The following is a 12,693-nucleotide window of genomic DNA, read 5'->3' as shown; positions in this document are numbered from 1 at the left end:
TCAAATTCCTTAAATCATCAGTTTATATCAGTTTTACTCAGAAACTGACTGCCAATGCACTATTTTTGGTAATCTCTGATCTGTAATGAATCAATGATACTTTACAATTTTAGTCACTCATCCACATAATCAATTTTAATCTTCGCAAATGTAAAATTTTGACTTTACAAATGAACACACGTTTACTTTATTAGATACATGCCCACTAAACAATTTACACAAGAAGTTAAAGCAAAGCTAGTCGAACAGGTATACACCAACAAAGCACGTGTATACGTATTTACTTCTGCTGGCCGTGGACTGGCAGCCAAGTAGTTACGCGTGGAGACTGTTCCGCTTGGCGCTCAATTAAGATGAAATAACATCAATTTCCGTTGGCAGTAATACGGAATGACGAGGCAAGTTTTGACCAAGAATGAGGGAGCTTGCAAAGGGTTTAAAATAAAATCAAAAGCGCGCGTTGAATTTTGTAAGGTAATTTAGGATTCGTAAACTCTGTCATATAGTAAATTAAGTTTGTATGTACACTCCAGTTCATAAATACGTATAAGTATCTAAATATGTATGCTTCACCTTAATTCATTCCAATGTAATAGGTGAAAAGTGAACAGCGACAACGTAAAAAAATATATAAATACTCGAATGTACTAAACAAACTAACTACGCTGAAAGTTATGCGATTCACAGAACAAGTAACATAACATTCGTTGTTATACTTTGTTGACGCTGCATGAAGTAAGATAATGTAGAATAATATAAAGCAACCAATATGTAAATAAAATAACCCACACAAGCGTCTGCGACGTTTACTCGCGATCATTCTGTATGTAGTGAAGTATGATACACAAGAGGAAAAAACTCGTTGGACAATGTCGCTTGTCCGGCAATGAACCCTCGCATTTGCTCTGCCGAAACAATTAGCGGACCGGCGCGAATGCTGAGACCATGTCTATTTATTTAATAAGTCCTATAACGGTCTGTATTGGTATTACAATGGCTTGACAACTAGAACGAACTTATTGTGGCTTCAGCACCAAATGACTCCGGATAAAGGATGGCTCACGCTAGACCGCGCCGTGCCCGGGCCGAGGCGACCGACATGTAATTTTCTATGCTGATCGGTGCTCACGAGGTGCTTTCTATAGAAAACGAAGTGTTGGAAGCTCCGGCCCGGCTCCGGCCCATATAGCGTGAGTCATCCTTAACGCGAGTCGTAGAAGTGTTCCGTCGATTTCTGGTAAGTTTTTCGCGATGCGCACGCTTTTCTGAGAATTCACATACACAATTCGATACACGCCATTATAAAACCGGTATATTTTGCAATAGACAAGTCTTAGTTCAAGTTTCTTTGTTTTTAAGGAGTCATAAGACGATTTGTTTTGTAAAACTAACAGAAATAAGAGTCAACAGAGATAAGCACCTCACCGATTCAGTCAGAGTCATCTTATGCACAAGTTGTAGTCATACACGAATCGCATTGTACCTAATCATAAAGTCAACGTAATTATTATTATAGTTTTAATACCTAGCATAAGTGCTTTGAAGTGTCTGTATAAGATAATTAAATGTTAGCCAACCGGCACAGTAACCTAACACAATTCTAAGGTCAAAACTTAATGCTATAAATTAACATACGGATACGCTAGAAAGGTGCATTATTACCGGGAGTGTCGACGGACGAAGGAGTAGAGGGCGTGCACCCAGTAGATGGTCAGATGTGGTACAAAATATTACCCAGACTTCGCTCCAGGCAACAATGCAGATGGCCGAAGATCGAGAGGCCTGGAGAGCAGTGGTAGGAAGAATAACCCATAGGAGTCACGTCCCTCAGACATGAGGTCACGACCACGAAGAAGAAGAAATTAACATAATAACATCACCTGTTCACCTGGCGTAAACTTCCAAAATTCTGATTAAACATCATTAGGATGCACATAATTAAATATTACAGGCAGTTTTAACATTAAAATGTGAACATTCTTAATGTATTTCTACAATGTATTTTACTTTAATTTGATGTGTAGTGTAGGTACGTCCTATTTGGGTAAGGTATAATCAGCTGCTTTAACTTTTCCGTATTCAAACAATTAGTCATGACTTCATAGTTAGTTCACATCACCTATACAAATAGCCTACAGTATTGTGATGCTGTGCTGTTAATAACGAAAAGTTTTTATTAGTTGCAAAAACGTTCAGGCAGAAATGCAAGACAGTAAGTTTGTATAAGTTAGCTCAGCCAGATTGCTTTTATAAGTAATCGTTTGAACGTGGGTAGTAAGCCATTGTCGCAATCCCCGCACAGGGCCACGCTGACTGTGAAACCTCCAGCTTGCCTCAAATTAGCGTCTAGAGTATATTTATGCCCCGACGCATAATGCCATCTTCACATTGAGCAACCGAAGAGCTCAAGGTAGGCCACATATTAAAAAACTAAACAATATTAACGCATGTTTGGAAAGCGCACCTTGGTCGCTTGACCGTATTGGACCATTTGGACATGCGTAGGTATCTTCTCTGTGTGGTATTTTTATCTATCGACAAGTGTTGCATGATTACACTGACTGTTTACAATAATGAATGACCGTGGCATGTTACTCTAATCAGGCGTGGCTCACTCCGCGATTTCGTCGCTTTGCTACAGGTAATTAGCTAAAAGTACATCGGTTCCACACCAATTTTGGTGACTAGCCATAAGCCGCGCGTGGCGCTGTCGCCACCTAGCGGCCATACCTATCCTGATCGTAACAGACACGTTTTGTTGAGTTGTTGTTTTGTGAGTCTTCTGTAGTACTATTATTTATTTTGTGCTTTAATATGAGTAAAAGGCTGTATAGTGCGTTGAAATGAAGGGAACAAAGAATTGACTCATGTCCGGAGCGCTGTCGCAGAGAAAGGAGCTAAAAATAGTACAGTGACGAGCCCGGGGCCGTTGGACCTGGCCTACGCAACTTGACTTATTGGCCTTTCGGCCCTGACGTGAGGCTTACCCAACGCAGGACGCGATGCGCCGCTTCCCTTTTTGCAAAGTGTGACCTCAGATTACCCCATATTCTGTTTACTTACAATGAAATATCGCGTAAACACGTTAGGGTTTTCCGTCACGACAAACATCTGACAAAGCTAATAAATACGTAAACAACTAGACACTTTAGCACCTGGATTATGTGGGTTTTAGCTCGTAAATAACAAGTTCTTATTATTATTATTCGATTCTTAGTATTTATATTCAGTGCTATCTACGTCAAGTCAAACTATGAGTGTTAATTTTTAAGTCAATGACAAACGTGAGAGCGGTGAGAGTTGAATGAATTATATTTTAATCCTTTATGTACCTAATGCAAAGATAGATGTTTTAAGTCTTTGTTTGTCTGTGTGTTTTATCGCAACTTTATTAAGATACTTGACATTTTTTTTTATTCCAAGTAAGTACCATTGCAATATTGGTTTTAACAAAATGTCTGGGCAAATTTGGGTAAGAAAACAGTGGCCGTGTCAGTTTCTTAACCTTTCTGATTTTAAACACAAAACTTGCGTGAGATTGACATTTTAAATACTTATTTAAGATAATACACATTCAGATGTAAAAGACGAATAATTTTATTAGACGTTTATATAAAAAAAAGTAGGCAAACTTATTATGCGTTAATAAGTACAGTAGGTATAGCATAGCACTGGCACAACACGTCAAACGAAAGCTTGCAACATTCGATGCCCGGCGATTCATCAGAAACATGCTTCTCAAATTGCAGTGCAACGCGACGCGATAACAAAATGGCGCCACGAATCCCACGCAGCATCGCATTTCGCCAATGGGGCATGAGAGGAAATACTCTAAAATGACTTATTGTACTAACGAATGCTGCGCTGGCACCAGCCGACTCCCACGACCGGCAATTGTTTACGTTGCACTCGAGGGTTTCTGCAACGTCTCGAGTGTTGGGAAACAACGACTCCCGAGCTAGGAACCGGCCGTTTGAGAAACCTTTCCAACGTTGATTGCGAAAAGTGTGGAAAGCTTGTATTTACATATGCAGAATATGACAAGACAACAGGCGTCTTTGACACGAGTGTAAACGAGAATTAATCAAATAGATAGGTATCTCGTTTCTATCTTTAAGCTGGTTGCAGAAAAAATGTGGTTACGTTTAAACCTGTTGGCGTTATCAACTCACGTGGAGAGCTAATCGAGTCACGTGATAACCTTCAAAAAGGCTAAGTTATTCTGTATACGAAAACCATAAAAAAATTAGGCACATGAGGCCACTTGTATTAAAACAAAAAAGTGTATTATCGCTTTTAATGGGAACCTTGCCCCTCTTCTGTGCCTCTTGACATAACTATAAAAAAATATTAAATAGCGTTTTAACACGTAGACCGTTAATTTGTTAAGGCGTTGTTAATGGCACTGAAAATAGACGGTTGCTCGGTCAAGTCTAACCGCATCAAAACTACCCAGCGTCTTAACAAGTTCATAAAAAATTACTTAAGCAAGACATGAACAATTAACATTAAACAACAACTTTTGTTTATCAAGTTCTAGACCGGTCGGACAATCTATTAAAGCAATAAGAGTGCATTAAAAATATTTAACAGAAATTCTGGATACCTAACATAAGCGCCGTATCTAGTCCGGGTTTATCGTCTTGGGCGAACTATCAATTCTATTATTATACCCATAGGTAGGTATATCCAATTACTCAGAAGACTAAAGCGACATGCTTTGTGATAATATCAGAGAAAACAAGAAATGGATATTATGTATTAACCTACCACACCTACTTTTTTTTCGACACCAGAAAGAGAATTCGTAGAACGTTTACACCTAGTTCAGAGTGTGTGCTGTATAGACACTATACCGAAGTTGAAGGCACCAACGTCAAACCCCCCAGAGTAATTCGCGAAGAGAGGTCACATTGTAAATCAGGCCACTAATTTCGATGTGAAAACCAAGACTATGAGAAGGTAAAAGATTAGAGGAACGGGCGACAGAAGTAGCTTCGAGCTTGCTAGCCTTACTGTCAGTTTCGGTGAAACAATGGCACTTCAAACACCCGCATCTTCACTATTTTAGGAGGAATGTATCGGTTTGGTGTAATGTATGGTAATGCGGGTATTGCGAGCGTGGCGCGATCGCACGCTCCGCCGCGCCACGTGATTACACGCCTTACTGACCAACTAACAACCATCGAATGCACTAGGCCGAAAATATACTATTTGCAATTTTAGCCAATATAATGATACGTTACATGCTATTCGTACCAACAGTCTAAGTCTCCGAGTTACTCTTTAGATGTCTGGTTTACTGATCTAGATGACAAGTACCTACTTTGAATCCGGAAAATCATCCCGTACTTTTACTTCTAAGCGGACAAAAAGTGTGTACATTTTGTTCCCTAGTTCAATCTTATACACATATATCTAATACCTACATAATTACATATATGGATTAACAGTCAAATATTAATAACGACTACTTTGCTAGGCTACGTAGGTACTCCTAACCTAGGTAAACTGAAGGTTCAGGCAGAAATAATCCGATTTAGATTGAGTTTTCTAAATTAATTTATTTATTTTATTGAAGACTATTTCTCTAGATTAGACTTGTAGCAATTTAACAATAAAATTAACAGGTAAGAGACAGATAGAGAGGAAAATATCAGTCCATGCAATTGTGGAGTTGTTAATGTTAGTGTTCAGGGTAGAAGATCCCTAGCATTTTATCAGAGAGACCTACCATCAATAGTAAAAGGACAAAAGAGACTTTCACAAAGGGCCCTTTGTGGTGCCCTACGAGGAGTGGTGCAAAAAATATACCCAACATAATGGAGAGCGGTGGTGTGTGTAAATAAATAAAAGACAGGTAGACGGTTGTAGGTGTATTTATAGAACTGAACGGTTCTGAGCAATTTTTTTTAGAATTCAAATCTATGGGCTTTGGTGAAAAAAAAGATGCACCTTTCAAATTTCCCACTGGCAGTAAAGTTTGTAATCTATAGACGTTTGGAAGAAAATACCATGCTTTTATTACGGGTACACCTTATATTGTGAACAATTTGTACAATGACTTCAATTTAAGGGGAAGTTTAAAGGGAAAATGCTTAATGCTGATGTAGTTTTAGCGACAAAGTAAATAAGATAAGGTAAGAGGGTCACAAAATACCTACTACCTACCAAGTCTTGTTAAAGTTGAAGAATCGATTAGCCAAAAAATCATAGCCTAAACAGTAACAAAGCAATATCCAAAGTTAAGCACTCCACATCGGCAGTATTTTATTTATGATAAGATTAACGCACAAAGGCTTCATTATAATTCTTGTTTTGCGATTAAACTACCCAGACACGTAGTACAGTACTGGTATTCTGTGCTTCGTTAGGTACAGAAACCCGATTCTATCAAAACCACTCGGGTGCATAACATCGTTATAAATATGTATACTGCGTAAGCATGTGTGCGTGTCCAAATGTAAGCCTAGCCTAAACAGTAACAGAGCAATATCCAAAGTTAAGCACTCCACATCGGCAGTATTTTATTTATGATAAGATTACGCACAAAGGTTTCATTATAATTCTTGTTTTGCGATTAAACTACCCAGACACGTAGTACAGTACTGGTATTCTGTGCTTCGTTAGGTACAGAAACCCGATTCTATCAAAACCACTCGGGTGCATAACATCGTTATAAATATGTATACTGCGTAAGCATGTGTGCGTGTCCAAATGTAAGCCTAGCCTAAACAGTAACAGAGCAATATCCAAAGTTAAGCACTCCACATCGGCAGTATTTTATTTATGATAAGATTAACGCACAAAGGCTTCATTATAATTCTTGTTTCGCGATTAAACTACCCAGACACGTAGTACAGTACTGGTATTCTGTGCTTCGTTAGGTACAGAAACCCGATTCTATCAAAACCACTCAGGTGCATATCATCGTTATAAATATGTACACTGCGTAAGCATGTGTGCGTGTCCAAATGTAAGCCAGCAACCCCAGCAACAAGTGTCTTCCACATGTAAAAAACCACAAAAACCCTGAGCAGGTAACATATGATAGGTGGATAGGAGCAAACGATTTATAACTATGTGAATTGGCTAATAGAACCGGTTTTCCCTCGTCACCGCAAACGGGTTTTAAAAGCGTCTCGGAGACAAGCGATAATAAACTGTATTGGTACGACGCAGGGTTCATTTAAGACTAGAAAACGACTTGTTTGTGACCCCTTAACCACGTCTGTTATATACCCTGTCGGGCGGAGATTACTCAACTCAAGGGTTCAAGCAGATACAAGATACGAGAGAGGCAAGGTAGGTAGTAGGTACCTAAGTCTACTTACTTACCCCACGAGACGAGACAATAAAGCAAAAATGTTCGTGCGTGTTTCAGTCTAATGAGCGAATTTTGTAAAGGTAATTTAATTATTATTTCAATTATGTACCAAATTACCAATATAGTAATTATAAATTTATAACGCGTCTATTTTTGCGTAACATGACTAAAATCTTGGAAAGGTGAATAGGTATGACAATCATTGGAGATAATAGTCATGATTTACAACAACGGCCCACCCTTTTGGCCATGGTAGGTAAATAGATATCGATTTAGGTAAATATGGTACAGTCAGCATGAAAACCAACTATCCGTCAAAACAAAATATAGGTAGGTATCTCTATTTGGAACAGTATTCGAGGGAGATACCTTCTCTTGGCGCGTTGTTACATATTATGCTATCAATCATATATAGATGGTAAATGTAGTAAAGTAGGTGAGTTAAGGCCCTATCGCGAAAAACGAAAATTTCGCGTTAGGGTCTATGATCTGGGTACCTGGCCTGGTACCTACCTAACCTGGGCGAGTTGATATCAAGTCAGGTCACATTTTTGTTTCACCTACACCTATACCTAGGTAGTCTGGCAACCTGTAGCTAATAGGTACCTATACTAGCCAGCCATCTACCTAACTACCCAGGAACACGCATTTCTATGCAACTGGTTTTATATAAACTTGAGCTGTGTTGTGTGGGTACCTATCTACTAAGAAGAATTGTATGAATAATTAGTAGGTGTAGGTATTTCATGATTTCGCAAGTAGCAATGGTGTACCTTAATTAAATTAAGGTTTCTAGGGCTTAACTGAAGGTTTCTACGGCTAAATATAATAAAGAAATAAGAAGTAGCTTCTTGTCTAAATTTATGAAGTTAGGGTAAGTGTGCTTTTGTAATTTTTTATGTGGATTTTGGGAATTTAGGACATTGTAAGATATGACATGATTTAAATAAATAAATCATAATTTTGTAGTAGCTAGATGTTTTCATTTTGTACGTGTACCTGCTTGTATTCCTACCTCTGTATTTAAAATGATTGATACCTAACTGTCACATTTATGTCAGTCAATTTCCAGTTTACAAAACTAAGAAACTACCTAAAGATGGTACTTGCCTACAAAGCAAACTGTCTGTTACTTATTTAATTGTGAAGTGGGTAACTATCAAACTCCATCCTATTTGAAAGGTTGGTGTTAGCGAAATCCTCCAAGTTCATTTTGCACATTTGCCAGTAAACAGACCTCATAGAAAGAAGCATGCACGTATTGCACGGAGTTTATGTGCACAATCATGTTCCATTCTAATCAAAGCTAACCGACGGACACGTGTTGGATATCGAGGTTTCAAATTCAATACAAAGTTGATGCCTTATATATTTTCTTGTTAATTATATCGGCGACAGGTAGAAACGTGTTGATTTTTATTGTCTGCGTACTATATAAATACCCTGCATAGCATAGCAAGTCATTGTATCAAATAAAACACACTGTTTACGAACGCTTTCAAGTAGGTAATTTTGACAGCTGATAACGTACCTATTGTTTTGAAAGCAAATTAAAATGTATTTTTTAATACTTTATGACTGATATTTGACTACCCGTGGTTATTCTTGTAAATAGATTAGTAATATTGGCACATTAGAAAGGTCGTTTTTTGGACAAATGTACAAAAGGGTTTTGAAAAGTTTGTTTTATGATGTCATGGTTATAGAGGGTTGTTGCTAAGTCTATGAAATCTGACGAGAAATTAATATCACACATTAGCATGCAAAGATTGAAAAAAAATATTTCAACATACCTTCAAGAACATATCACCAAAGTCGTACAGCGCAGACTGATGCATTATGGCAGTAGACATTATTATAAACCAACTCGTCACTTATTCCAGATAATCTTGGTTTATAAAACTGTTTCACTGTAGATTTGTTAGGTCGACGAACTCACTGTAATTTTAGGTTAGTATTCTGAAAGTTCACGATAGGTTTGACGAGAAATTTAAGGGAACTAGTAGATGCAGTAAATTCGTTGCTGTTTTGTTTGATTGTTCGATGACCACAGATTAACTAGTTGGCCGCGGTTTTAACTTTTTTTTCTTTCCACGATTGAGCCAGATAAATTTTTTGAACACAATTTCGCAAACGTAGCGAAAATGTACAAAACTGTCCTTTGTTTTCGAAGTCTTTCTTCACTTTTTTTCGCGTCTATACGGAAATACACAAATTTGGTCAAAAAACTGCGCGAACTGCATCGAAGTTAACTTAGTGTTATAAACTTTTTTCTGTTTCCGACTTTATACTCCAAAAACTTAGTTCTGGCTGGTATAATTCGTAAAATAAAAAAAAAATATTCGCAGAGTCAACGCTCGCGCAAAACGCACCACACGTTCATTCCGTATCACGCTCGCTCGCGTACTGAGCCAGCTTCGAGCGGGTAAATTTTGTTTTCAAATCAAACAGCGCGATCACAGCGTTTCGGTTTCTGAGCGAGATTCGTTTTCCATTCGGGTGCGTTCGGTTGCTATTCGGCAGTATTCGGCTGTCTGTTTTGTTTTTGCTTCTCCCGCCACAACAAAACTCCCTCATCATACATGCCGAGTTATCATAATATATAATATACTTGTTAGTTACCTAAATGCTTTATTTCAATATTTAATAAAATAATGATACGACAAACGCGGAATATGAAATTGTTACACTACGTAAAATTTTGACGTAATTGACAATGTGTCCTTCAATTTTGTATGTTGCCTGTTTTTTCATTTCGTGAAATAGAGTTGCGCCATAATCGATATTTACCGCAAAATGAGTTTAATTTTGTTAAGCAGTCAGTTTAATTAAAGGGTTATTGTTATTATCAGATTTGCGACGAGGTGGTTTTGTGGAGATGTAGTAGGTTAAGTAGGTAGGTACTTAAATGTGAATATAACAAGATTTTCAACTTTTATAAAGTTAGACCAAGAAATGTCTGCAGCGATTTTGATAGCCCACGCAGTGCAAGTGTTATTAAACGTCAAAGTTCTATGAAATTATGGCGTATAAATAACACTTTCACTGCGTGGGCTATCAAAATCGCTGCAGACTTTTCTTGGTGTAATTCTACTTAGTTTAGTTACCTACCTATACTTCAAAAATTTTAAGCACTTATTGCTGGAAGTTATTTTATGGGCACGAAATAGTAAAATTATATTAATTATTATTCAAGTAGACACGTACGGCTCGATTCTGAAAATGTATTAGATCTCTACTAGACCTCAACAAGTTACGATATGGATAATTTAAAGATATTTGTAAGATAGATATGTCAAATTTGACGTTTCCGCGATTCTGAGCGGCTACCGCAAAAAACCGAAATTCGCAAATTGCGGGGATCTTTCTCTTTTACTCCAATGAAGGCGTAATTAGAGTGACAGAGAAAAATCCCCGCAATTGGCGGTACCCCTACTGGAGGTCCTCTTGAACGATTTCGACAAGATAGATATGTCAAATTTGACGTTTCCGCGATTCTGGAGGTCCTCTTGAACGATTCGACAAGTTATGACTTAGATATCCAAGTCACGTCTAGTCGATATCTAATGTAAATCTAGTTGATCTCTATATCGTTTCTAGATCTTGTGATTATCTCGTTTCCCGAATACGCGTGCTAGTCAGTAGAGGTATTCGACATGACGGTACTTATCTCTTTATCATACGAGAGTTTCAAAATTTAAATGTTACATTTGGCTGACATAAAATATCCCATCCTGGTGCTTTCTTTAACTTCCCCTTGTACAAATTTATGTACATAATTCTATTTTAGTTTTACAATTTCAATTTTAGACTTTTGACTAAAGGATCAAACTCAATATTATACTTCTGGTTGTCTGGAGGTAAATCCGCTAGGGGCATTTCGATTTATTTCTAAAAATTTTGTGCAAATAAGCTAATGGTCTGCCTATAACAATGAAACCTTAAAACTTCTGGGATGTCAAAGCGCGTTTCTAATCCTATCGAAACGTTATTTTGGCTACACTGCGAGTGTCGTGTACCTGACTACGACAGATTTTGCTAATAATAAAATTGTGTACAAGTGTAGAGAGGTATCACAGTTACAAAATTAAACGTGTAGAACTTTTTTATCTCTGAGGAATGTCCCAGCCTTGCCCTAGCCTCTCTTGAGGAATGTCACTGTCCTAGCCTTATTTATAAACAAAAACTTATGCCACTTATACCCCTGCATATATGGAAGTGGGTTCAGCCAATATCTACCTACCTATAATAAATTTCGCCGACTGAATACCGAATACTAAAACTTGCTATCGAAGAAATAACTCGAACCGCCGGTTAAGGTTACGGTTAAAGCTCCACAACTATCAATTTTGGAGTAAAACAAAAAGGCGGTTGTTTAAAAAAGTTCGCAATTTTAGAGCTGGTTCGACCAGCTCCATCGTAAACAAGTTTAAAATTTGAAACTCTAGTGCCGTCGCATTCAGTCGCTGGTTACTTGGTAGTTAGTGCGACAAGGACAAGAAGAATGTGTTGGTTTTGGAACGTCGCCCCAGCGCCCAGCGTCGGCCATTGGAGTTGAGACGCACGACCAAGCGGACCAAGTCCCCTGGGCAACTTTTTATATAGCGTTCGTTCGTTGCAAACCCGTTTGACGGTTTAGTGTTATGTTATGCACAATATCATGCTACATATATTGTGGTATGGTCTAAGTAGGTACATAAGTATAGCATCTCCAAAAGTATCTTTATATTTTAGTAGCCGTTATGTTGTCGCAACGATTTTACGTTGCAAAAGTTGAAAACTTATACCGCGCGAGGGAATAAAAAGTCAAGAGTAGTTTTGTTTTAGGTATGCAGTAAGTATGTGTATTTTATTTTATCTTTCGAAATGTTATCGTATCTTTTAATGAACTAAAACAAGTTTGATTTAAAAGGTTTTATTGGGATATTCTCTTATTAAAATTTCAGCCTCACTCCCCCTAAGAAGAGAGAAACTGCTAAAAGCTTCAAAATTTTGCAGCTCAATGTATGGTATTTACTATCTCGTAAAGGGGGTGTGAGGCGGCTATACATGCGACTAGATCGTTTGTTTTAAGTAACGATAACTCTAATAGTGTCCTTGTCAAGATTAATTTAAAAAACGCGTTCAATTGTGTTGACAGGGACGTTATTCTGAAGGAGGTTTTAGATTTGGCGCCGTCTCTTTACCCTTTTGCGTATCAATGCTACTCGGGTGCTAGCAACTTGTATATCAAGGACAGCTTAATTTTGTCGCAAGTTGGGGCTCAACAGGGCGATCCTTTGGGTCCTTTGATTTTTTGCTTGGCGATACAAAAGGCCATTGTCCCATTAAACTCGCCTCTTAATGTGTGGTACCTTGACGATGGT

The 12,693-nt window shown here is 37.9% G+C and overlaps 1 protein-coding gene across 2 annotated transcripts in view; it reads right to left on the bottom strand.

Annotated features, from left to right (window-relative positions):
* Positions 1–9,740, bottom strand: part of LOC134671217 (protein TIS11) — a 44,455-nt gene extending 34,715 nt beyond the window's left edge. Inside the window, exon 1 of one of the 2 annotated variants that reach the window (XM_063529012.1) lies at positions 9,121–9,740. In XM_063529012.1, the coding sequence (XP_063385082.1) occupies positions 9,121–9,180 (60 nt within the window). In that variant the 5' untranslated portion in view covers positions 9,181–9,740. The remainder of the gene's footprint in view (positions 1–9,120) is intronic. The other variant, XM_063529013.1, reaches the window with a different exon arrangement.
* Positions 9,741–12,693: the final 2,953 nt, after the last annotated feature.

The sequence above is a fragment of the Cydia fagiglandana genome, chromosome 15 (genome assembly GCF_963556715.1).
Source record: "Cydia fagiglandana chromosome 15, ilCydFagi1.1, whole genome shotgun sequence".
Classification (NCBI taxonomy): Eukaryota; Metazoa; Arthropoda; class Insecta; order Lepidoptera; family Tortricidae; genus Cydia; species Cydia fagiglandana.
Note: the sequence above shows the minus strand (reverse complement) of the source record. Positions and strands in the feature narration are given on the sequence as shown.